Raw genomic sequence first — 26,598 nt, forward strand, 5'->3', positions numbered from 1 at the left:
TAAATTCAAGTTATGACAATAATAATTTTTGTATAATGATAATATTTTTTTATATCTTCTGTGTACTAAAAATATTGGATGAATGAATTGATAAAATAACATTAAAAATTAAAGTTAATTGTGTATACAGAATATCTTTATAAAAAATGCTAATGGTTAAGAAATTAAAAATAAAAACACTTTGTTTGAAAATGCAAAAATACACTCATTCTATACTTTTTAATAAAAATTATTATTTATTAATTTCTTAACTAATGTCCAATCAATCTTTAATATTTGTACATACTTTGTATTTATTCATGAACAGATGCATTGATGTTATTTATAAAATTAATGTCATTTCAAGTAGTATCAATTCAAAAGACAGTCACACCATTCTACTTGTTGTCTTATTTGAAGAGTCACTTTATTCTAATTTTTGTATTTACAAATCAATATATATATCATTTTAATTGATATATTTATGTATAAATAGTCACTTTATTTTATAGCCATGCATGTAAAGATATATGTCCTTTAACTTACAAATTTATAATTAACTTGTATGAAATATCATAACTATTATATTAAATTAAGATAACGTTTCATTTTAATAAAATAAACAATTATTTATTAAATGAAACAACACAACTTTTTATGTAACACAACTCTTCGTATTTTAAAAATTTCTTATTTACTCATCTTGTCACTCACCTTATTTAATACTTTTTTCTCTTCTCTGTTCATCTATCTTTTTTATAAAAAAATTGAAAAAATTATGTAAGTGCTGTAACAACAAAACAGCAGTGGACAATATTCTGAAATAAAATAAAATAATTAATTAAAATATTATTGGTTGCCTAATATATTATAATAAAATAAAAAATTAACTTAAATGAAATTTAAAATTTTTATTTTTAAAAGTGACAAATATTTGAAAAAAAATGAAAGTAACGGATAATTTGAAATGGAAAATTAATATTACCTAGTTAGTTATTAAATATTTTTAAAATATAAATAAGTTACACCCATGCCATATTAGTCATCACGCTCATATATACATGATATTTCTAATGCATTTACATATAAAAATGTTAACCTTATTTTAAGAGTTTGAATTGTGAAATTTTATTAAAAAAATGTATCCTAAACAAATTTACATATATAACAAAAAAAAAAAACCATTTTTAAGTACTTAAACTCAAATTTAAAGACAAAGTTTATTTCATTAAACTTGTGAGATACCTAATTATTAGAAAAAGCGTATTGATAAGTAATTAAATAACTGAACTGAATCGAGACGTACGGTATACATACGAAGATATAAAGATAAGATGGAATGAAAGGCATACCAGAAAGTAGTTTGTTGGTCGGGTTGATGTGGCCAAAGTTGGGTGGCATGCTCCACCGGAGACTCCATCATCGAGAAACCTTCACACCACAAGAGCTTAGAATAGTAACTCGAAATGCGAGGCACCCCATAGCCGATGATGCCATCTGGTGAGCGGAGAGCACAAATTTTCTGGTGAGTTGGTAAGGAAAATAATCGAAAAGTCTCAACTTCAACTTCTTTTAGTAGCTTCATGGAAACGCCATGGTTAATGACTTGGAAGACACCCCATTCCTCACATGCTTGTCTTACGAGCGATTTCGCATTTGGGTCGGAGAGGTTTATGAGTGGAACTGATCCTAATGTGTGTGGCTCGAAAACCCATTCATGGGAATCAGGTACGGTCAGCACACTGCTGAAGTCCAGTGGAACTCTATGGTTGACGTGGCTGGGGTTGTTCTTATAAGAGTTTGTGATTGAATTCATTCTTAAAAGCTTAAAAGGCACTTACTTACCACTGACACTTCTACACTCTCTCTTGCAGTCCTCTCTGTATCTTATTATATAAGATGTTGGGGTCTTTATATAAGACGTGGGGTAGGGTTTTGAAGGTTGTAAGAAAGAGACACCGACTAGCTATCACAGTGGACAAGATTTTAGGGCGTCAACAATTCTGTCTTGGTAATATAGGAGGGAAAGTATCATTCTTTTTTATGTGCCTTCTTACTTTTCCTCTCGTTAGACAGGAGTTCGTGAAAATTAACAACTGTTAAAGAATTTTTTTTTTTTATGAAGTATATTGTTGGCATTGCCTTTATTTTATCAAAACTTATATTTTCATATTCAAATTCAAATTTTTTTAAATTCATTTTTGTTTATCTCTCTCTTCTGTATTTTCTTTCTTTTTTAACTCTTTCTTCTTCTACTTATTTAACCCTCAAAATTTAAGTATCAACAATCATTTTCCTTATTTTATTTTTCATAAAAGCTTTCTTTGTTCCGGACCAGATTCTCCGCTGTGAGCTGAATGATCATTCCCTTTATGTCATAAGTGCATTTAGGAACATGCATTGGTTAGATTTGACGGCCTATTGTACATGTCATGGCTTCAGTCTTCACTATTGTTAATGACCCATTGCGGTCCATGTCTACATGCATTGGCTAGATTTGGTGGCCAATTTTGTTGTAAATGCCACTTCACGCAATTATCAAATTACATAGGATAAGCTACATTATTATTTTTATTTATTTTTAATAGCTTTATATAAATATAATTAATTTTTATTTATCTACATGTTTAATTATAATTATATTTTATTTAAATTATTTGTCATTCTTTTATTATAATTGAATACTTATAAGAATGTAATATTTTTTATTTTTATATATTTTAAATATATACATTACATTATTTTTCTTATATTATATAAAGTATCAAATTGAATTGATCTAAAATTTTGAAAACTAAATTTATAGTAAATTTGTTATTTTGAAATTAATTTTATAATAAAATTATCTAATAGAGAGAAAGAGAAAAATATTTAAATATACTTTTAATTCTTATAAAATACTTTTTTTTTAGTTCTTATATTTTTAAAAATTATTGATTTTAGTCCATCTTAATGATATGCTCTGACAAAAGAGTAATAATTGACACAAAATATATAACACGTCATAATATAAAAGGTACTCATGCAATTATTTAGTAGTAATTAAAGATTAAAATTAAAATTTAATGTATTTCAAATGACTAAAAATATATTTAAACTGCATACAGGGGACAATTTTGACTACCTACATGCATTGGTTAGATTTGGCAGCCAATTTTGTTTTTAAAGTCAGTAACAAGCAAGCGGAGGACGTTGAATATGAATGATATATGTACAACGGGATAGTAACACTGAGGAGAAAAAGAACGTTTTAAAACAGAAAATATAAAGCTTTTTATCATACAAACACAGCCCTATCCACGAAACTTTCTGAGAACCGATTGACATTCTAAGTATAATAATGAAATAGCCTCAGAAAAGTTAATTGCAATTTCACCAAAAACTGTCATTAAACCAGCCAGTAATCTGACTTCATATCTAACAGAAACCCTATAGACCAAACAATACGTCGCTTTACAACAAATTTGTCCCTGAAATATGTAAAACAAAAATAATTTAGATAATGTATTATTATTAGTTTACAATCCCCAGAAGCACACTAGTGCTGTGCTATAATCATATCGCTATACAGATGTCACATTTATTTATATCTCTAGTGGCTAGGAACTCCATCCCTTCATCTCCTTTGGAAATTGAAGGATTTAATCGCAAAGGCAAAGATAATAGCAAAAAATATGCAGAAGCCTGCTACCATAGTAGCAGTAACGCATAAGAAATCATGCCGGTACCCAAACGCGTCTTTGAGTAATTGTTTTATAGTCATCAAGTTTCCATCAGATAGCTTAACCAACTGATTATCATCACCATACTGTGAAGTCAGGAGACCATACAGACTCCAGGCTACGGGGTTTGCCCAGTAATACCATCTCCACCAAATTGGGATTCTCTGAGAAATCAAAAGAGTAGAAAAAGTAATTAGATGACAGATGTAATTTTGTTCACAAGTACAAGTACATGTATTTCCCACTCCACATGTTGCAATAACATGCTGACCAAAATGTTAGACTTCAAAGAATCAGTTGTGCAGGTATGCAATGGATCTTAAGCTTGGCAAGAAATATATATATAAATCAGTACATGCTTGAACATTTTCTGGAGTTATGGATCATGTATTATTGCAACGTTAAATTAAATGTTTTGTTTTCCGGTGGAACTATTTACTAAATTAGAACAAAACTTTATAATTGTACTGTTAATCAATCCATTAAAAAGCTAACACATTAATTAAATAAAAATCTTAACTTTGAAATTGAGTTTAAGCAACTAAAAATAAAATGATCTTATTAAAAAATAAATATTTATTATACTTTTATAACTTTAATATAATGAATATTTTTTAAAATAAAAATTTACTAATCTTAGATGCTTAAACTCAACTATAAATATTAAAGTTAATAAAACTTTTAAATATAACTCTCAAAGAATCATAAATAGTATCAAGTTATATTAAATATTTTGTTTTACGATGGAAAATATTTATTAGATTTGAACAAGACTTTATAATTATACTTTTAATCAATCAATTAAAATCCTAACACATTAATTAAAGATAAATGTTAACTTCAAAATTAAGTTTAAGCAACTAATAATAAAACTATTTTATTAAAAAAATAAACATTTATTACACTTTATAATTTTAATATAACTATTTTTTTAATTTACTAATCTTAGATGCTTAAACTCAATTCTAAGCATTAAAGTTAATAAATGTCTTAAATAAAACTCTCAAAGAATCACAAATAATGTCAAGTTAATGTTTATATATATTTTTTTAGTAAAGTTTTATTTTGAACCTTAAAACTTTTTGGTGTAATATTTTACATTATCATAATACCCGATCATAATTTTTTATATTAAATTAGTTCAGAAGTCATTGTTTATTGGGAGCAAACAATAATAGATGAAGTTGATGACATAAAATTATCATTTAAGGATCAATTTGATGTTGTTAATCATTAATTCGAATGTTAAATTTGACGTTTTGAGAATATTTCAGGGATCAAATTAGGGATTTATTTTTATTTCACTGAGGTAATTTTATAAAATACTCCTTAATGCATTTGTAACACTGATTCTTGAGAGCGACCTAAATAAACCAAAACTCCAGAAAGAAGCAATAAAGCATTAGTTTCCATACCTTGTGAGGAATCATAAAACCACTGAAAAGGTTCCACAACATATAAAATGGAGCAGCAATGATGGCAGCAACATTATGATTTGGGGTGACGGCAGTTGTCATCATTCCATAGAAGGTAAAATATAACATAGTAAAATACATGAAGAATAAGTACCAAATGAACCTATCAACAGTCCAGACAAAGGAACCCATGGAATAAAATATTGTAGAGTATATAATAGCCTGTGCGAACACATAAGGGAACTCAATCACAACCTGCACATTGTAGGATAATACGTTAGTCAAGGAAACCTGCTGTTTTTCATGCACTAAATGAATGGTATATCTGAAAAAAGTACCTGAGCAAATGCAAATGATAAAGCCGAATACATCCCTGCAGCTCTTTCTCTATACGAAACAAATCTTTCCACAGAAACAACAGGCTGAACAGCTGTGCCATTTGTTATACCAATGAAGAGAATTGCCGAATACATGGATCCCATGGCATTGAATAGATCTTGCTGCGTCTCCCTGTATCAATACTAATATGGTGATTACATAACGTCTGATGGTTAAAAAACAGAAAATAATCAGATCCATTGACAGCATAAATAAACTAAAACTAGCAAATCGTAGCCCCACTAGTGTCTAACCATTCCGAGAACTTCCAGACATTGGACGGCATTTGGTCAACTTATATTATGAACTCTCTTTTTGTAATTTAGATAGTTTTTTAATATCAATGCATTAGTTGAGTCTATTTTTATTTCAAAATGTCTATTGCCACTTCTTTTTAAAATTATTTTTTGTGTAAAATACTCTCTTCTATTAATTAATTACATTAATAATAAGAATATTTAAATAAAAAATCTTAAATAAGAAGTTGCATAGATGCATGAAATTAGCAATAGGCACTCCAAACTTAAACATCGTAAATAATCTCCTCAGCATTCTGACTAAAACTTATACAACATGATAACTCTGTCAATTGCTAATATCCAGCAGGACTTTGTTAATATACGTTAGTATGGGGTACATCACAAGTCCTTACTTGTAGCACGAAGACATTGCAGAGAAGTAAATAATAATGAAAAAAATAGATAGCTTGTGGATTTCCAAATGAGTAATGCTAATAATACACTCTTTGTAACATACTTTCCACTATTAACTAAAATATATTGAAAAGTATAAAAATTATATGAGTCTCATCCTTTTTTACTCTTAAATTAATGTCTCTAATACTTTTTTATTTCTTAATAAATTTTAGCCAACAATAAAGACTGTGTTGCTAGCATTCATCTAAAAAAATTTGAAGTATTTGAAACAAGGTGTTAGTTAAATTTGAATATCCATACAAGAAATGAAAAATAAAGAGAAAAGGACCTTTTAGCACCAAATTTCCAGCATATCGTCCCAAGCATCAATGAGATGATGACAGTGTAGAAAAAGCGAACAGCAGTGTATTGAGGATTACGCCAGTAAGAAAGATTTTGCTTCCATAGACAAGTAAGGAACTGCTCAAAAGATGATCGACAATACTTGGTTGGAAAATGCAATTCTTTTGAATTACTACTTGGCTTGCTCAAGGTTTCAACCAACTCTTTGTTATATCTGAAGAAAAAGATGGTATGTTCATATACAACAAAAATTCATGTACAAAATTCACAACCAAATGTTACGTACTGATATAAACTTGATCTTCGGTAGATCTCAGCGAAGTCCACTTCCAGACGGTTTTCTTCAGCTGAAGAAGTAACCTCCAGCATCCATGTAGCAGGATTATATCCAGACCTGATCTTCGGAACTCCTTCGATTGCCTACAATTAAAGATATAGATATAATGAATAGTTGAGGATTGCTTCATCATTATTCAACCATATCCCACATATTCAGTGAGAGCTAAGTGTGCATCAGCTCACCTCGAAATAACTGATTAGTTCACTAGATTTAGGGCCAAGTGGACCAGCATAAATGAGCTCCCCTCCTCTTTTCATAAACATAAGCTGTAAGAACAACGATTTCGTCAGACTAGTGAAGAGAAAGCAAAGTGTTAAAGAGAAATTTAAATAGAAAGATAATATATGATGCTCTCTCAAAAGCCAACAATCAATTTGATTTAGAGACCGGATCACGAAAAGCTGGAATATACAACAGCTGCATATACACAAAATAGAAAGAAAAAGTACGATAATATCAACAAAAAAGTAAGCTGCCCCACGAGAGGGGGGAGTGGGGGGAGGGGACACCAGGATATGTTTCCTACTGATAAGTACAATTCCAAATACCCACTTTTAAATGGAATTCTTGAAAAGCCCTCTCGTAAAGAGAATACCTCATCAAAGGATTCAAATATGTCAATGCTAGGTTGATGGATCGTGCACACAATTGTTCGCCCAGTATTTACTATATTCCTCACGGTTCTCATCACAATGGCTGCAGCCCGGGCATCCAATCCAGAAGTGGGCTCATCCATGAAGACTATAGATGGGTTGGCAACTAGTTCCACTGCTATAGTCAACCTTTTTCGTTGTTCAGTTGACAGACCATCAATTCCAGGTAGACCCACCAGTGCTCCCCTTAACGGAGTGAGCTCCACAAGCTCCATTATCTCCTCAACGAAGGTCTGGCAATCAAAACTCTCCAAAAGTTATTTTTTATATTAAAAGAACAAAAGGTATTGCGTGTCTATCGCTACAATATGGAAAAGGGTCATATTATGCTTCACACCTTTTGTGTCTCCAAGTCTACATCTGAAGACAATCGAAGCCACGCAGAGAACAGTAAGGATTCCCAGACAGTCAAACCAGGGGAATGAACATCAGTCTGCTCACAGTAACCAGAAATTCTTGCAAAAGTGTCTTGTCTTTTGGGATAACCGGATATATATATACTCCCTTCAATGACTCCACCCGTTTTTCTTCCAGCTAACACATCCATCAACGTCGTTTTTCCAGCACCACTTACTCCAACCAATGCTGTCAACACACCAGGTCTAAAGGCTCCTGTAACATTCACAAGCAGCTGCAGCCTGTCTTCTAATATCCCTTGTTGTTTCAATTCCTGAAGCAATAATTGAATTAAAGAGCATGTAGTCTACCAGAAATAATTTTTTTATAGAATAAAAAGAATGATCAGTTTATATACCAAAGGGACATCCACGTAGTAATTGATATTGCTGAACGCCATGGAAAGTGGTTGAAATGGGAGAACCATTCCTCTTTGCTTACAATGCTTTCCTGGCAAAGTATGACAATTGGATGAAACCTTTCGTCCCAACTATTTAGTAATGGCCAAGTACACACGCACACGACAATTCATAATTTACAAACCACTTGATGCCGAACGCTGCAAGTACTCTCTCAGCTCAATAACAACGCTTTCACCTTTTCTTCTCTTTTCTCTTTCTTGTAGCTCATCCTTTGAAACGACAGCTTGTTGTCTTCCTAAGGCTGAAGCAAACAGTAGGGAAATTAGATATTGTAATTTTGTAAAAAGTCCTCTAAAAGTCATTTTTGGTCACCAGAAGGCACCTCAACATAAGACAGAGGGCTCAAACAAAGAATAAGGTGTCTTACGATTAAGATAAGCCAAGAAGATTGTAAATAGAGTGTTGAACAAAATTGTGTATCCAACCAATGCACCCAGACCTATCCAATACCAATAGCTTTCTGCATACAAACTCCGCTCTTTTAATACTGCTTTTCCCAATGGAAAGGCGGTCTGATTTGGAGCTTGCTGGAAAAAGAATAAATAGCGAGTACAATGCCGTAAGGTAGGAAATTGTTAAAAGAGAATTCATATTCACTAGATATTATCACCTCACAACATTATCATCTACATTTCTCAACTAGAAAAACAGTTATAATTGTTACAGAAACACATGATTATAATCACAAGGAGGAATATACCTTATCCCAAGAATGCCCAAGGAACTCATTTACAGATGCTGAATTTTGTGCATACATCAAAGGAGAAACCCAAAAACCCCATATCCACCAAATTGGTATACGGTCTGCCCAAGAATGAGATAAAGTCAGAAAAATTACTTCATCTAATCGAATTTAGAAACATGCAAATATTGCAATTCCGGTCAGACCTCTTGAAATTATATATCCGCCAAGAGCCATTACAACCAACATGGCAAAGGATCCAAAGGTATTGGCCACTATCATATTCCGGCCCAAGGATCCTATCAAACGAAACAGACCTATAGACATCTGATGCAGAAAGAAAAAAAGCAAGAACTGCCGCAAAAATCTGCAGATAAGCACACAAAACAGTCACTAAAGAGAAATTCTAGGAATAAATGAAATTACAAAGTGAACATAAGAGTTACCTAGTAATTGCAGGATCATATCCACTAGCATAGTATGAGACCGCCACCCAGCATCCAGCCTCCATCAGGGAAGTTGGGACACTAAGCAACCAAGAAGGGATTGTATATGCCCAGCTAGGATAGAAGTGCAAGTCTCTGTGCTTGTAAAGAACTGGAAGCTTTGCAACTAACATTGACACCTCAGTAAAACCATTGAAAAGAATAATAACCATAGAAAAGTATAGTGCTCCAAGATATATGCCTCCGTCGTCAATTGTATCGTGGTGCATCGTTGTTCGGAAGAAAACACTCATTGTAATTAAAGCAACCAAAAGCAGCTGAAAATAGTAAATAAGGGTCTAGATCAGCTACAAAAACCTTACATAGTTCCATCCATCTTAGAACTAATAAAAGTAAAGCTTAAAAAATCAAATTAGTGTATACAATCACGTACAGAAAAAAGAAGACTGAGAGATGAGTCAGATGACTAAAAGCTTTTTCTTGAGACTAAAAGAATTATCACTAGAGTTACTTTAAAACATTAAAAATCTATAAATCATCAACTCTTTTATGCTTAAATCGTAGATTTAGACCGGTAGGATTACCTGAACAAATTTAAAAACATAAATAAATGAATTCCGTTTCATAAGAAGCTTCTGCCACTCAAAATTAGTCTTGAGAAGTTCAAGTCTTCTCGCGCCATAGCTAATAGTTGCCAGGGCGGCTGGATGATTATAGCGTCTATCAAAAGGTATATTCAGTTCCTCAGACAAAGTCCTTCCCTCACGATACAAGGAAAATGCTTCGGCGAACTTCCCAACAGGTATGTATCGGTAAGGGCGGTCGAGAACGGACCAGTACTGCTCTTGGTCCTTCCTAGACGTAACCTGTTGAAAAGAATTTGAAGTGTGAACTGTTACTAAAACCAAATACAGTAGAAATATACATTCCGATGTCGCTACCACTCACTTCTTGTAAGAAGTCTGCTACATTTTTTCGCTCAGGACAACTGAATCCCATTTGTTTGAAAAAATCAAGAGCAGCTTCACGGGGGCCCTGATATACAATCTGACCCTCGCACAAAAGAATAACATCATCAAATAATTCATAGGTCTCGGGAGCTGGTTGAAGAAGAGATATAATTGTGGTCGCATCAAGTGCACGGGTTGAATGCTTAAGATATCTGATAATTTGATAAGTAGTTGAACTATCAAGACCAGTTGATATCTCGTCCATGAACAGCACTCTTGCTGGACCAACTAATAATTCACCTGTAAATCACACATCAAATGATTAATATACACCAAATGCATCTAACGTGCTATAACAAAACAAAAGTACTACATGTCATTAACCTGTTGTAAGTCGCTTCTTTTGCCCCCCTGATATGCCCTTGAGCATTTCATCTCCCACCAATGTATCACCACAAATGTCCAAACCTAATATCTTTGTGGGAAATATTTTAGTACTTCGGAGGTTGGAAGATTCAAAAAGAACAAAACAATGAAGTAAGTCAAATGACCATATAAATCAGGCATAAGACACAGATACTAGTAGCTTATGTTTCTCTAGAGCGATCACTTGCCGAAAAAGTCAAACATCTTGGCATTTGGGCTTAGTGGAATTTTTTTTCTTTCTCCATATGTCCTCAACTTTGTAGGATTTTCAATGTCATCGGTTATCCAAATTAGGCAGCCACAACCAGTCATCGGTGTGGTATGTATATTAGCTTTTTGGGATTTTGCAGCAATACCATTCAAACTGATTGGAACTGACATGATCCTTAGCTTAAGAATTTTGGCCCAATCCAAGCTTATAATCCATCATTGTTTCTCTAATTCTTCTTATGTAGGGCTTTCTCAATTCATACACTCACGTGTTGTATCCAAGAAAACGTAAGTATTTTTGCAATGCAAATTCCATTAGTCTTAAAAATTATTTTAAAGAAATCCCAACCCAACAAATACTTCTAGACCTTAGGTCAAATATTTCTAGTAACAGTACTTAGAGAATACCTTCATGATGTACTCTACCACAAGATTTGTTTCCTGTCCCCCGAGAGCTAATGACTACAACGAGAAACCACAGAACATTAATTTGCATCCATGAATGATGTTTATCAATATGTCAAAGCAAAAAATAATCAGAAAAATACTATCCCTTAAAAGGGAAGCAACAGAAAATGAAAAAGTACCTTCATGAATATATCAAGATCTTCATCTGGTTTTATTCCAGCATTCTTTTCTCTTCTGGCAAGCTCCAGCAACATGTCTGGCAAGAGTCCAGAATATAATACTTAGCATATAAAAGTGCAATTTGAATACAAGTTAAAATGATCATTTAAAAGCATACCAAATTTAAATCCAACGCCTTGACAGCGACCAGCAAACTGGAGAGTTTCCCTCACGGTCATCTCTGCCACATGCCAATCTTGTTGGCTGACATAAGCAGATGTTCTCTGAGGAACAAACTCTTTCAGACCATGTCCATTGTATGTAATGTTCCCCGACATCTTCAAAGGGCACAAAATCAACCATAAGATGGGGGAAAGAAACGAAGATTTAAATCCAAAAAGGACCATAGCAGGTATGGGCCATTCGTCAATTATGCCGTTTATACATTATCAACAGTGAAACAAATACAGAAGGCATTCATCCAAAAACTCGATTTACGTAAAAAGAAAGGAAGACAGTGCAGTCTACTCGGTGCTTCCATAGGAAAAGGACGCAACTCTATTATTAGAACCTGGGAGAGTTGTTCTTATTAATAGCAAGGAACCTATTAAATATTAATTCAGTATATCTTACAGCTGGTACTCAGTGTTAAGCTTAAACAGCATGTCTGGCAAGGATTACAATACTATTGGCATAATAGTTGCTGGACATAAAGGAATCCCATTTTAATTTGTTAATGTAATTGAAAAACTTGGTACCTGCAAACCAACTCCTAGCCGACCAGCAAGAGCTAATAGTAACGTTGTTTTTCCAGAGCTAGGCGGACCCAATAGCAACGTTAGCCTGCAAAAATAATATCTATCAAATATATGCAAATCAATTACAATTAGGTTTTGAAAAAACTTACTAATATAGTATTAATACATGACAACGATATGCGTGTTGTGTGCGGGTAACAGGATGCATGTAAGTGTAGACACGTAAGTGTTAAAAAGAATGTTTTGGAATAAATTTATTCGTTGTACTGAAAAACGAGAAATTGATTAGCAAATTTTGGATTTTATCCACTCAAATTATCTTTCAACGATAGAGTTGAACCACTAACAGACACCTTTTTTTTTTTTTTTTTCTTTTTGATAAATCAAAGTACGGTTAACGCTGCGTTGAACTTATCCCTCAAAAAGAAAAAAGGAGACTACGTTGAACCTCCGTTGTGGTTTAATTACTTTTACCCTGTATTTATCTAATAACATAGTAACTTTTCAACACTGACCTTGAAGGTCTAATAATCCCACTGATATCTGCCAGAATTGTCAACTTGCTTCTCTTTCTTCTGTATATCCGCAACTGTCTTAGAAGAGCCTAATCGCAAAACCCAATCATAATAGAACGCTTTGTCCAAAACAAGCAAACAAATATAAAGACGATCCAAACGAAAGAAGGAAACAACAAGATGGCACCTCAGTCATATTGCAGATGAAATTGGGAATGGTAGGCAAGGCTCTGCTTCCGACGTGTACAAAAGTCTCAACGGTCAGGTTTTGAAATCGAACTTCGATCTTTGGAAACTCCAAATCTACTCTGTGGAGACGACGCATCGAATAAAAAACACATTCAATAATAAAAGCAGCTACTTACATTCACTTTTTTACGTGAACTAACTACATAATTAAGCTATAAGCAGAAAATGAGGGGAAAAAACACGAACCAGCAACCTATCAGAATTGAAGAACGAAACAACTAATAACAATAAAGCACAAAGTCACCGACACCAGTATTTCCAACTTCAAATACTATCAATTATTTCTAACAGAGAGTAAGAAACAGAGAAGTAACCGACCAGAAGATTTTTGAAACTGAAAAGAAAAACAGAGTAAACATAACTGACGCAATGCTTTGGAATCACAACTACTTTTAGTTGCTCAGTAACTCTAAGTTTTTCCAGAGAGAGAGAGAGAGAGAGAATGGAAAATTACGCGTCAAATCGGCTTCTCATGCGGCGAAAGAACCTCTCGTGGTCATTATCAACGATCTCAACGAGTCTTTCCACAAGAAGACGCTGCTCCTGCGCCTGTAGGTCCCTGACATCAATTTCTTTCATGTCGCCAATGAGATTCTTGAAGATTCCCCTACGCGCTCGCTTATACGTCGGAAGCCGCTCCAGCGCCGCCCAACGCAGCGCCTCCTCATCTTCACCTTCCTCTCTAAACGACGCCGATCTGGCAAACGCGTTCTCGGCCGAGTTCCACATTGCGGCCTCCTCACCGCCACTCGATTCCTAAACAAAATTTGAAAACGGAAGTGTCTACGAGAAGAGAGAACGAAGGTGAGAGTGGAAATGTAATTAGTGAGTTTGATTGGGATGAAGCTCCACCGCTTCTACTTGATCTTAGCGTTGGTTAGGTAGTTGAGACTTGGGACTCTGCATTAATGGCCGCGCCTTCTCTTTCTTCCCTCTCCACAGAGTGAGTTGGTGCCTTCGTTTAAGTGCAGCATTGTGTCTGTGTGCTGTTAGAGACCCCATTTAATAGCCGCGGGAAAGACAAAAGCAAGGGTCATATACATTTTCCACACGGGCGCGTCTTTCACCACTCGCTCTATCTGGTGGACACGTGTGATTTGAGAGGGTATCGTCGTCATTTGTGAAACAAACCCGTTGAGCGTTGGCGTTCTTAACAACCTCACACAGCACATACAAACATACATACTACCCAGCGATAACGTGACGTGATGCATAGCGTGCTATGGATGTATGCACAACCAGTGCTGTAAGGAAATTGCTGCCCTGGTCAGTGTAATTTTTGGAAACGGATATATAGTTTCTGGATTTACTATCTTACCCTCGTCGTTGTGCCGATCGAACGGTGGATGTTGTGCTTCATTGTTCCTGTTTTGGGAAAGAATTGATACTTGAAGGTGAAGTTCTACTCTTTTGACATGGTCCTACCCTTTCTAACGCACCTTCACGTTTTATTTACCTCCGGTAACGGCCTCCATCAATCAGCCATGCCAAAGGTTACTAGTTTTTTGGATTTCGTTTAAAGGCTTATAAATTTATATTTATTTTATCGTTATTGATTATAACTTTTACGTTCCATCTAATTTTAAAATTTTTCTAACGTATTTTTAAACATGTTACAGTTGAGTTTGCTTAATTGTTGGCAGAGATAAGTTCACTCTAACTGTTTATGTAATAAGAAACGCTGGTTTAATTATTTTTGCACTCATTAATTTACATCTATCTTTACTTAATAACTGCTTGAAGTATATGAATTTTATTATTATTTGTATAATATTTTATTAGTGGTATTCATTTTTATATTTTAAATAAATTGAATATTTGTTAGTGTTTAATTGTTTCGTAATATTATATTATTCAATCAAAGTTTTACTTGTGTGACTGTCATGTAACAGGAGCAGAATCATTCTCTTTTTCCCTGAATAAGTTTTTAAAAATATTTTTTTAATTAATTTTAATTTCAAAATTCTAGGTAATATATATTATATTAAAATTAAATATATAATTTATAATCAATGCTATAACCGTTCCATCTATTTATAGTCAACGTTAGTTGTTCGCAAATTCAATCGCATGCTAAGTCAATGATATAATTTCAAAGTTCATAATAAGAAAATGTATTCCACAGCTTATGTGGTTATATGTCATAATTTAAGCGCAGTTAATATTTTCAATCATTGTTTATATTTGTCATCTTAATGTAATAAACATGTATTTTACTTAATATAATACTATTTTAGTAAAATTAATCAATTAATTCTTAAAATAACTGATTTTTTAAATGAAATTTTATAATTCATAAAAGATTATACAATTTATTTTATTTAATTCATGGGTTAAATTTTGTCAAATTAGACAAATTATTTTTAATCCATGTTAAAATATAAAAACTTATTTCGAAATCAAAATTTCAAAGAGTTTAGAAAATAAAGTTGTTATGTACTTCAATTATTATGCAATTTTCTAAATTATTAAAGAAAAGTTCAAATAAGCCTTTGTTTTTTTAACATGGATTAAAATTATTTTGTTTGATTCAATCAAAATTGTCCAATTTTTGTCCTCGTAAAATTTCTATTTTTTAAATATATTTTCCCATTATTTATTCATTAAATTTGGTAATCATAATTCATTAAAATATTTTAAATACAAATTTATTTAATAAAGATATTTTAGTCTTTTGTATAAAATAAAATGTGAAGGTTAACATGTACACACAAACAAAATCATTGACAAATAAATTAAACAAGACAGTGTGAGTTCAATTCATATTTTATAACTTTTTAAAATATCATTTTTAATATATTTGTTAGTAATATTTTTAATATATTTTTAAGATACATTTTTTTATTAACTAAAATTTATTTTAAAAGCATAAACTTCATATTAATATCACTCTTAATTTAACCATTTTTACTCATTTTTATTATTTTTATTTTTATAATTTTTAATAAAATAAACTTCAACATATCATTATACATATCATATTATTAATTTTTATATATATAAGAAAATATATTCGAAACACTCCTAAGAGCAAATGAGTTCCATTCCTTTTGTGTTCGGAAGCGTTAACATAGGCAAAAGAAGGAAAGGAAGAGGTACAGCCCAGAAGCTCCTGTGTATCATAAAACTCAACATGCAAATGGCTGGTTTAGTTATGTATCTCGTGTCCACATCGATAATATTCTTCGTTACATTTATTTAAATATTGATTATTTTAAACAGTGTGATAAAATTAACCAATCAATTAATTTTAAAACCTTAGCTAATTGAATCATTAAAATATCGTTGTTTCCCTCATTAAGTCTCAGTTTCAACAATTTACCTACGTGAAATCTTACGTTAATTCTTGTTGTCGCCCTCACAATTGTATAATATTATTTTTCCACAATTGTATAACCTAACCATTATATCTTCTCACGAACTCCTTCACAATACTCGTGGTCGTGAAGTAAATCAGAAACGCTTGCCACTCAGTCCAATAGCAATATGAAGCGTAAGCACCCGACGAACCACCACTGGCACCAATATATAAGCGATATAAGTATTTTAATTGAAGCGTATATCAAACCGAAACCAACCACCTTGTGTCGGGTTTCATGAGCAATTACCTCTGCCCTCAGGGTATTTGGGAGAAGAAAGTGTATGTCTTTGTCGTCTAAGGGTTTGGTTGGTTATCATTTAATCGTGCTCTATTTTATGGGGTGTATGGTCACCCACTTGACCGTAGTGTCTTTCTATCTTTTAGGGGAAATTCATGGTACGTTAAGATAAATGCAGAGATGGCTCATGTTCTTTTAGTTGGGCATCTGCTATGGACTATTCAGAGATGCATTAGGTCAGCTAGTTTGTGGATTTGCGATAAATTAAAGAACGGGAGAAAGAAGCAATTGTCGCAAAGACCGTACACTTTGAGAGGGACGCTTCAACCTTTCTTACTTTTTTAATTACGACTTTGTTAATTTGACATCTCCGTTCGTATCATCATGAGCTATTAACCTTCGGATAATGTTTGTGAACTTAAAAAAAAGGGACAACCGTGGTCTCCTTTAATATTCGGTATTTTATTTTTTTTACCTATGTATACAAAATAAGAAAAAATTAAATAAGTTAACTGAAAGGTGAAACACTAGTTTATTTAATTGAACGTGTTTGATACAATTTGTCGTTGAATTAATTGATAAATGTAAAATGATAAATAAAGATGTCATGAAATTTTAGTTCAAATTTTAAAATTTATTAATTATATATTTTTAAATAGTTATAGAATTTTAATTTTACTTTTATTTTAAAATATTTTTATTAAATTAAATAATATAAATTATTTTATATTATTATTTTAATTATTTTATATTGTAAAAAAAGTTTTGATGATTTAGTTATATTTAATAAAAATATTGTTTAAAAATTGAGCATAAAATAAGTAAATATAATAATATTTTAAAAGTGGAAGGAATAAAAATGACTTATTAGAAAGTAATGGTAACAAATAAAAAATCAACTTCAGTTTTTAAAAAAAGCTAGTTAGAATAGCATTCAAGAAAATACTACTTAAAGAAAATTGCTCTTACCAAATAAATATACGCTTGTTAAACAAGGATGTTAGTTGCTAATAAAAGAAAATTTCAGTTAACTTAAATATTTTACCAATCACAATCTATATGCACACATATAAAGTGAAGATCAAGTCACTTTACTCATGTAATAAATTAATATGAATGTTAAATTTTATCTATTCAAAAATTAAATCAAAGGTTTTATATAAATAGATAAAGTCCATGTGAATTAATACAAATAAAAGATTAAATAATATTTTATTAAATAATTTTATTTTTATATATATTTTTTACAAATAAATATTAATTGTAAAATTACAAATGTCTAATTTATTTAAAATTTAATATACATGATTAATGTATCAACATCATATTATTTAATAGCTAAATTAATTTATTTTATATTTTATAAAATAAATGTTAAACGGGGTATCTATATATTTACACACTGTTTAATTTAAATGACAAGGTAAGACATTTTATGATAAAAATTGTTACTTATAAGTTATATGTCCATTTTTCACATATTTTGAGTTGTATTATCATACCGCCGTTCACACATGAAACAAATGCATATGTAATTTATGATTCACATGGTGTGCTTCACCTTTATATCTCTCACATGATTATTATACGAATACAAACCCCGTTGCCCTTCCAGCAAAAGAAGAAAAAGCTTCTGAGCATGCAAAGCTTTGGAGTTGTTGAATAATTATAATGATTGTTTAGTGTTTAGTGTACCTATAATTAGAATAAGATAGAGAACTTTTCGCGTTCTGTTCGGTCGCTTATGTACGTAGTTTCCACTTTTACGATAAAATCGAACCTTTTTCAAGATCAACCTTTGCACCTGAAACAACATTTGTTTTGTTCATAAATTATAATATCTCTTTTGATATTAAATTCATTTTGAAATTTATTCAAAAACCTATCTTCTTTTTTCAGAACACACAGGACATATAATTAGTTTTGGAATCTATACAAAATGTTGCTAGAAAATTTTTAACGCATCTGTAAGTTGAATTATTTAACTCTAAAGACTAATGATACATCTATATACAATAAATTTTAGGGTTTTGTTAACCTCAGTTCTTATGGCTGAATATAAATATTCACAAATAATTTTTTTTATATAAAAAAACACATAATTATTATATTAAAATTATATAAATACAATAAATATTTTTTTAATAAAATTTTATTATTATTAGCTACTTATTTTTTCAGCCTTAAGGATTGACATAACAAAATCTTAAATTTTACATCACTTTTTTATTTATTTTAATTTTTATTAATTGTAAATTTTCTTGTTAAAAAATAAGAAGAAAACATAACATTATTGAATGCTCATCTATCTAGTTGCCGGGTTAGTACATTCATGTGGTGGAGTGGGTCTACTAGTATTTGACGCAGATTAATGGGTCTCAAATTTGCATTTGAACATACCCGTCTAGATTGGGACTTGTCAGTTGCCGCTATAGCTATAGTCATATTATATCACATTCAATTTAGAACCCGTTTGGGGTGTTTTGCTTTATCATTAAGAAAAGCACTATTTCGAATGTGGTTTATTGGGGAATAATAACGAATAGAAATTGCTAATAATAGTTATAAAACAACTTGTTTTCAACATTCCATGGTTTTCCATATGGTTTAATCAAAGGTAGATTACATGTTCATTTTGCCAAAAGGATATATCAAAGAAGAAAAAAAGAACCCTATTCTAGAAAGTGACAAGGTCAAGTGCATTATTGTTGTGGGTATTAAATGTTAGATTAATTACAAGGTCCCTCACCGTAAAGTGTAGCGACCCTAATGCCATGTACATGCCACGGAAATTTTGGTGGTGGAAACCCCTTGCACTCACTGCCTCCCTATAATCCCGTGCTTCAATATTAATTTTGATCAATCAAATCTATAAGAAACTTACCCAAGTATTAAATGCATTGTCCTAATAATGCTGAATATATATTATATTACATTGTGTGTGTTTTGTAGATGGAATAAAGAAAATGACGCAAAGAGCATAAATATATATATATAAAGGTACAGTAGACCTTACTTTTATGACACATGCCTGTCTACAACTGTTTTATTGAAAAAAGAGAGAGAGAGAGGAGCCTATCAAATCTAACTAGATTGAGAAAAACTAAAGTGGCTAAGGAAAAGTGTTGATTTTTATCGAGGTACATGCATGTGCTGCATATCTAGAGCAGACACGCCCACAATCACAAACTTCATAATTACCATTCTTAGGGGAGCTAAATAACTAAAAGATAAAGTGAGGTGTTTTTAAAAAAAAAAAGGAAGGTGAAAAAAAAGGAGGACAAACATAAAGAGGACAAGTCGAATTGTACATGATATAAGACAAAGATTTTCTAGTTACAGTGTTTTCATCCAATATTACAGATTAAATTGAAATAACTATAATTTGTGGTTTTTTATTGTATAATTATATAATATAAAGTTTATTAAAATGAACATAAACATTTTCATTAATTATAGTAAAAAGTTATACAAGTAGTATACTATTTCTATAACATTTTAATAAATTATTCTAAGCCCTCCTTTTATACGCAAAACACTGCCGATAAGTAGTACCTATAATTCGAATACCTTTTATTTTATTTTTTTCTCTACAAGTATCTTATGTTAAATTGGTAAAAATTCAACGAAGTGGCACCGCACGTGTAAAAATACCAGCGTAAGCCCACTACGTGTTTTTGGAATTAAAGATATTTGAGTTTTTCTGGCATCGTACAAAGCATTGTTTGAGGTGGACCAAAAAAAAAAACGCATGGTTTGAGACGAGTAGGTCCTTTTTGTGTCAGCAACAACTATTTGGATCTGGGAGAAGCTAAGTAATGGCCCAATAACTTAGGGTGAATTGTGGATCGCATATTTATGGATACTTCCCCAATTTAAGTGATCTCTATGCTGACCAGAAAAAAGTAATCACTATATGGACCAAAAAAGAAAGGGGTCTCTATTTATGGGAAATAACTATGCATATGCATAAAAATCAGATTTGAAATTTTGAGAACAGAGAAGGAAACCCTAAGAAGGGTTTAGTAGTTTTGGGGCGAGTTCAAGAAAAATCAGGTGTCCTGAGATTATGTGGCACTGAGAGATAAGTGCTGCAGAGTGTCTTTAAATTTAAAATTCATATATAATGTAAAGGTTGATACGTCGTATATTTAAGAATTTTAATCTTCACGATTAGTACATGATAATATATAGCAGATAGAAAATATATATTTTTTTATTGAATAAAGATTCAACTTAATTAATTGCATGTTTTACTAATTAAAATCAATAAAAAATTATGTCGTTTTCTCTTTAACATAATTATAGCACATTATTCAGCAACATAAATCACACAGTTGAATATTTGTTAGTTTTAAAAAAATATATAAATGGAAACTTGGTTGATTTTACAGTGTAATTAAATGTATACCGTGGTTTAAATTATACTTGTTTTGTTTAAATATTGGGTAATTAATTTGGTCATTTAGAAAAACAACGTTTATGTTTATTATTTTTCAAAACAAAAGGGCGAGGCAGGGCTAGAATTTCAAGTCTCTCTGTGTGTGTTTAAAAACTTAATAAAAACCCTATTAGAATTTTGAAAAGTGAGTTGTTGATGTCCTGTGCTCCTCCAAATATTTTTACAGTCTAATATTTATGTGCTTATTTAGTGAATAAGTTAATATTTTTTTATCTTTATTTAATTAATGATATAACAAGTTTATCTTGTGTATTTTTTTTATTTACCTTTTTAGTATAAATTTTATCTTGTAGGTAAGTTTGAATTAAATGTAGGTAATATAAGAAAACAAAATGCTATATAATATATTATTCAAGTGCATGTTCAACATAAAATGAGAGTTTATTGTACTCTTATAATTTTTATTTTATGTTATGTTATCTACCAAGAGACTCAATATAACATCTTTTTATTTTTTTTCTGAAAAAGTGTTAGAGACATACTTAGGGGATCAGAAGTTAGTTAAGAATTTGATCAGTAGTAGTTAGTAATACTTATACATAAATTATTGTAAGAAATTTTGTGTATCAACTTATACATTCATTCTATCAATAATAAAACTTAAATATTTAATTATTTTCGCTATTTTTCTCTCTTTCCCTTTCAACAGAACCATATTTTTCAGCATAGTATCAAAAGCTTAATTAACTATTCGATAAGAGCAAACTTACCTTAGTCTGATATATGTTATAGATCAACATCAACTATAGTCCTCCCTCCATTTCTTCTTGATTAGTTTCTATTGGGAGTACATTCAACAACATCGTCGTCAATGCCCTTCATATCAATAACCACGTCAATTGATTTAAATTTTTAAATCATGGAAGGATTTTTGCCTAGATTCCTTTAAATATGTAAATTGTAAATTTTAAAATATAATTTTTTTTAGTAAGAGAAAGTAATACATGACATAAAACCTTACTTATAAAAATATTATTTTATGTAAAAATATTAAATTAAATTTGATTTGCTCAAGAGCCTAGTTTAAAGTCACAAATGGACCTTTTAATATTACTTGGCCTAAAGTATACATAACTACTATAATTTTTGTATATTTTTTCCTACCATAGTCCTTAGATCACTGTTATCATTATGACAAATATTTATATTTTTAGTTAATAAAGGTTTAAAATTTAACCAGAATGAATTGTAAAGGTTTATAATATATCTATTTGGTGAAATCTTTAAAACTCAAGATGTCTATATGTGTTTTTATTTTTCAATAAAAAAAGTTCAAGTTTGTTTATTGTTAATAATTTAATCTCTAGTTAATAAATGTCTGTTATAACAATAACAATAATTAAAAGATTAATTGAGATAAATAGAAATTTAAAATTTTTATTTAAAAAATATATAAATTTAGGATAATTATTTTTTTTCTATTTTATTGTCTTTCATTCTGATCAATTCATATATTTTGTTATATTTTTTCCCTACATTTTAAACTTCGTTTTCTTTTTATTGATTTTCCTGTGTATATATTAGGCCGGTGCCCGGTGCACAAATTAACGAAGCTAAAAATAGAATATTTTTAATATAATAAATATTTTTCAACAACAATAATAAAATCTTATTAAAAACGTTTATTATATCTTTATATATAGAATATAATAAATATTTTAAATAAAAATTAATTTTTGAATATGTAAACTGAAGTGTTCATAAAAGAGTAATGTATTTCATTTATCCAAAGAAGGCGAATATTGGGGTTCCACGTTGGGCAACGAAACGCAGCCATAGTGGCACAGTGCTGTACTACAAATATAATAACGGAGTCAAAACATTTCATCAAACAGTTATAGTGGTAGTTGCGTTGCTCATCGTGCTTGTTGCAGCTATACACTTTCTCTCTCAAACCAAAACACACTCAGAACTCAATAACGTGAATCGCATCGCTGTCTGGAATGGATTCATCTTTTCAACTCTTATTCGCTGTCTTTGTTGCGTCGCTAATCGCATTCAGAGCTCACAAGAAAAAATCCCTCAGCACTTCGGGAGCCGTTGCTGGCTTCTTCGTTATGGCCCTTCACTTTTTTGTAGGATGCAGGTGATTCTTTACCCTCGTTTTCTTCTCCGTTTTGATTGTTGGGGGACCCCGAAAATGTAATCTTTTTGGTCCTTTTGTTGATGGGTCATCAAGGTTTGGGGCGATTCTGCTTGCGTTCTTTTTCTCTTCGTCTAGGGTCACAAATGTGGGAGAGGATAAAAAGCGACTACTCGACCCTGAACTCAAAGAAGGTGGACAAAGAAACTGGTGAGTTCTTTTTGTTGGGTCTTGCAAACTATTGTATTGAAAGATTTTTCTAAAAAGATTATGTTCGAAACATATTAATAATTTTAAGGGCATGGGCAAGCATATTTCTCCCCCCCTTCCCCCCTCCTTTCTCTGCTTCAAGATTCCGAGTTTGGCTCTTTCTTTTAATGGTCACGTGGTTCTACGTTTTCGTTAGTTAGTGCAATGATTGTCATCGGATTTCAAAAAGTGAAGAAAAAGTGGGACGTAAAAAATACAGCATTGATTGCGTTCATACTTGAGTTACGTGCATGATCATACAAAACAATAAATGAGCCGAAAAGAATGATTCTTCATTCTTGTGCATAGGCTGCTATTAAATTGATAAACTTATGCTTGGATGGATTCTTTGATTGCGATGTGAATGTGTTAGTAATTGCCATAGTTCTCTTCCTTTTGACTAAATTTCCCATTCTTGTGTTTTTCAGGCTACAAGTTCTAGCCAATAGTGGCATTGCATCTGTTCTTGTTGTAACTATATGGGTATTTACAGAGGGGAAGGATAAATGCTTGAACTCTGAAGAGTCAGCACTGATTACATCTCTCATTGGTGGTGTTATTGGCCATTATTCCTGCTGCAATGGAGACACTTGGTCTTCTGAGCTTGGAATTCTCAGTGATGAGCAGCCTCGTCTAATCACAACCTTCAAGGTGAATAATCTTAGTCAAAGTCTTGTATTCTTGTATTTTTATATCAATATTTCGTATTCTCTTTTTTAGTTCAAATTAAACGCAACACTAATTTAGTTGTTGCAGCCAGAGTGGTGTTTAGTTCGTTAGAAACACTCGTGTGTTTGTCAAAAGTCTCTGGAATATTTGTTTAATTTGTTCAAGCCTCATATTCCCAGTAATTTTGTTTAATATGCTTGGAAGCATGAACACATCAAAATAGTCATCATACATAGCTGTATCAGACACATTTCCATATTAAACCCACTTGGACACTTCAATACTTCTAGCTCCATTTTGTAATTTTCGTTCTTCTTTTTCAGTCTTTGTACAGATTCAAAAGGAAATACGGAAACAATTTGATAAATGATAGAATTTTTTCAACTGATGCCAACTTTTAAAAGGTTCTTTTTTCCATGTAAATATTTGTGCTTTTATGCTAATCTTATACTAATTTTGATATTGTACTGTAGCCATGCTGTGTCTTACAAGTTATAATTTCTAAAATTTTTCATATTCCCGTGTACGAGTTCTATCCAATTTGTGTTATTCAGTCTTCCACATATATTTTTTGCAATATTTTTCTCTCCATGGACCGCCTGTTTGTGAGTAAAATGGAATGTGGCCAAATTTAGCCTCATTTTGCTATATTATTTGAATAGTCTTTAAAAGGTTCAATTTAGCTTTATAGTAATGATAAAATGTTGAATTGGGTGACATGTACAAGCTGCACTGTGATGCTGCATAGTTTAGTAAGGGAAAGTAAGATAATTGTCAAAATTTCAACCTGAAGACAATTTCATAAGTGGTAGAAGTGATGGTGGCAGTAGGAGCAGAGGCTATTTAATAATGGTAGCGATTGTCAGACATTGAGCAGAGCAGGTCATTAGGGATGAGCAATGGTGTCTTTCTTTTTACGATGTCAAAAACATTCCCATTACATGGAAGAGTAACAATCCTACCCAAAATAAGTCATAAAAAATATAGGAAAGTTGCATTCCTAGGAATGATAAATTCTCGTCTTTAAATTTGAAGTACCAAGGGGAATTTAAGATTCTGAGCCTCCCTAGAATATTCATCACATTCAGTTTTTACAGTTTATTCTGTCTCAGTAGTAGGTGACAAACATAAACCTTTTCACTTGAAGTGCTTGATGCTATGAGCATCTGTATAAAACACATGGCTACCTGGCTAGTATACCAAACACTAACGTGCCATGGTAAGTGGTTTATGAGATCTGTGGTTCTTTAAATAGAGAAAAGTCAAATAGAAAGTTGCTACCAAATTTCAGAAGTTGTGGTTACACTTTCTTTTCTTTATTGTTATCAGCCGGTGAGGAAGGGTACAAATGGTGGTGTGACAAGAACAGGAATTCTAGCAGCAGCAGCGGCTGGAAGTGTCATTGGACTGACGTTTGTTCTTTTAGGACTCTCAACTACCAGATGTGAGTCTAAGACGGTAGCTCTTAAGCAACTATTGATCATACCAGTTGCCACCGCGGCAGGACTCTGTGGAAGTATCATTGACTCTCTGTTGGGTGCAACATTGCAATTCAGTGGAGTCTGCTCTGTTCGCCGTAAGGTAAAATGAGATAACACCCACCAATAGGGGATACTTTCTCTCATATCAGCATAATGCTTGAATTCCTATGTTGTATTACTATTGGGTTGTTTTTGAACAAATCTCAATGAAAATCCAATGGTTAATGCAAAAGGTTTCATGATAAAAAGGGCACCATAAAACCCGCCCATTTTAATGCTTAGATATATGATACTCAAAACAAGTTTCACTCCATTTGTAGGTTGTTGGAAAGCCAGCACCGACAGTTAAAAGGATTTCAGGACTCAGTATTCTTGACAACAATGCAGTGAACTTTGTATCAATACTGTTGACCACAATACTAACTTCAATCGCTTGTTTGTACATTTTCTGAATTCGTCACAGGAAGCGGTACTGTGGCTAAAAAATGTTCCATAGTTCAAAACTTGTAATTCAGTGTTGTTAGATGTTTCTGTAAGTGTTGCATTCTCAATCATCAATTGGAAAAGTAGAGTACACCAATATTAGAATGGCAACTATATTTGGTTCTTGAGCAGAATTAATCACACATGACATTTTTAGGATCTGTTTGACATTTTTTTTTTGTTATTAATAGTCAATCCCAAAGAAACATGTGCCACAGCAAACTGATTTTGTTGTCAGCAAATTTTCAATTCAATCTGAATATAAAGAAGAAAAAGGCAAACAATCAAAAGCTTTCACTTAAAGTTGGAACTGGAAGTTTCAATTATTCATATATGCCTTACCTCAGTTTGTAGCCTAATTTTTCGCTAAAATTGATGGCAAACTTTGCTTGCATCTGTCCCAGACTGGCTGCTGATGAGTGACGTGGCCCGTCTCATCTTTTAACCTTTATCAGGTTCCAAGTGT

At 31.8% G+C, this 26,598-nt stretch overlaps 3 protein-coding genes across 4 annotated transcripts; 1 reads left to right on the forward strand and 2 right to left on the reverse strand.

Annotated features, from left to right (window-relative positions):
- Positions 1-1,199: 1,199 nt before the first annotated feature.
- On the reverse strand, positions 1,200-1,795 carry LOC113874783 (gibberellin 3-beta-dioxygenase 3-like). The gene is made up of 2 exons (XM_027512997.1): positions 1,332-1,795; positions 1,200-1,224 (listed from the first exon to the last, which is right to left on the reverse strand). The coding sequence occupies exons 1-2, from the start codon at positions 1,793-1,795 to the stop codon at positions 1,200-1,202; spliced, it is 489 nt and encodes a 162-aa protein (XP_027368798.1).
- A 1,800-nt stretch (positions 1,796-3,595) lies between these two features.
- Positions 3,596-14,072, reverse strand: LOC113874961 (ABC transporter G family member 32). Of its 2 annotated transcripts, XM_027513302.1 has the most exons (25): positions 13,959-14,072; positions 13,561-13,863; positions 13,045-13,165; positions 12,858-12,946; positions 12,343-12,427; positions 11,763-11,922; positions 11,605-11,681; positions 11,426-11,479; positions 10,766-10,856; positions 10,380-10,681; positions 10,016-10,297; positions 9,432-9,748; positions 9,192-9,352; positions 9,004-9,041; positions 8,671-8,830; positions 8,425-8,544; positions 8,240-8,331; positions 7,823-8,155; positions 7,428-7,718; positions 7,015-7,098; positions 6,779-6,912; positions 6,479-6,706; positions 5,455-5,626; positions 5,117-5,371; positions 3,596-3,865 (listed from the first exon to the last, which is right to left on the reverse strand). In XM_027513302.1, the coding sequence occupies exons 2-25, from the start codon at positions 13,833-13,835 to the stop codon at positions 3,596-3,598; spliced, it is 4,191 nt and encodes a 1,396-aa protein (XP_027369103.1). In that variant the 5' UTR covers positions 13,836-13,863; positions 13,959-14,072. The 2 variants fall into 2 exon arrangements, with proteins under 2 accessions (XP_027369103.1, XP_027369102.1); XM_027513301.1 differs by lacking the exon at positions 13,959-14,072 and having other exon boundaries at positions 9,004-9,107; positions 13,561-13,835.
- Positions 14,073-22,993: 8,921 nt separating this feature from the next.
- LOC113847707 (protein PGR) lies at positions 22,994-26,348 on the forward strand. The gene is made up of 5 exons (XM_027476950.1): positions 22,994-23,253; positions 23,347-23,460; positions 23,928-24,150; positions 25,498-25,749; positions 25,970-26,348. The coding sequence occupies exons 1-5, from the start codon at positions 23,111-23,113 to the stop codon at positions 26,099-26,101; spliced, it is 864 nt and encodes a 287-aa protein (XP_027332751.1). The 5' UTR covers positions 22,994-23,110; the 3' UTR covers positions 26,102-26,348.
- The last annotated feature ends 250 nt before the right edge of the window (positions 26,349-26,598 follow it).

The sequence above is a fragment of the Abrus precatorius genome, unplaced genomic scaffold (assembly GCF_003935025.1).
Source record: "Abrus precatorius isolate BTA unplaced genomic scaffold, Abrus_2018 Scaffold8, whole genome shotgun sequence".
NCBI lineage: Eukaryota > Viridiplantae > Streptophyta > Magnoliopsida > Fabales > Fabaceae > Abrus > Abrus precatorius.

Coding starts and splice junctions, on each gene's coding strand:
- LOC113874783 (XM_027512997.1), bottom strand. CDS start 1,795: ATGAATTCAATCACAAACTCTTATAAGAACAACCCCAGCCACGTCAAC. Junction 1,225..1,331: donor GACCAACAAACTACTTTCTG/GTATGCCTTTCA, acceptor TCTAATAATTAG/GTATCTCACAAGTTTAATGA.
- LOC113874961 (XM_027513301.1), bottom strand. CDS start 13,835: ATGTGGAACTCGGCCGAGAACGCGTTTGCCAGATCGGCGTCGTTTAGA. Junction 10,682..10,765: donor AAAGAAGCGACTTACAACAG/GTTAATGACATG, acceptor TGTGATTTACAG/GTGAATTATTAGTTGGTCCA. Junction 8,545..8,670: donor CTTCTTGGCTTATCTTAATC/GTAAGACACCTT, acceptor TGTTTGCTTCAG/CCTTAGGAAGACAACAAGCT.
- LOC113847707 (XM_027476950.1), top strand. CDS start 23,111: ATGGATTCATCTTTTCAACTCTTATTCGCTGTCTTTGTTGCGTCGCTA. Junction 23,461..23,927: donor GAAGGTGGACAAAGAAACTG/GTGAGTTCTTTT, acceptor TGTGTTTTTCAG/GCTACAAGTTCTAGCCAATA. Junction 25,750..25,969: donor TCTGCTCTGTTCGCCGTAAG/GTAAAATGAGAT, acceptor CTCCATTTGTAG/GTTGTTGGAAAGCCAGCACC.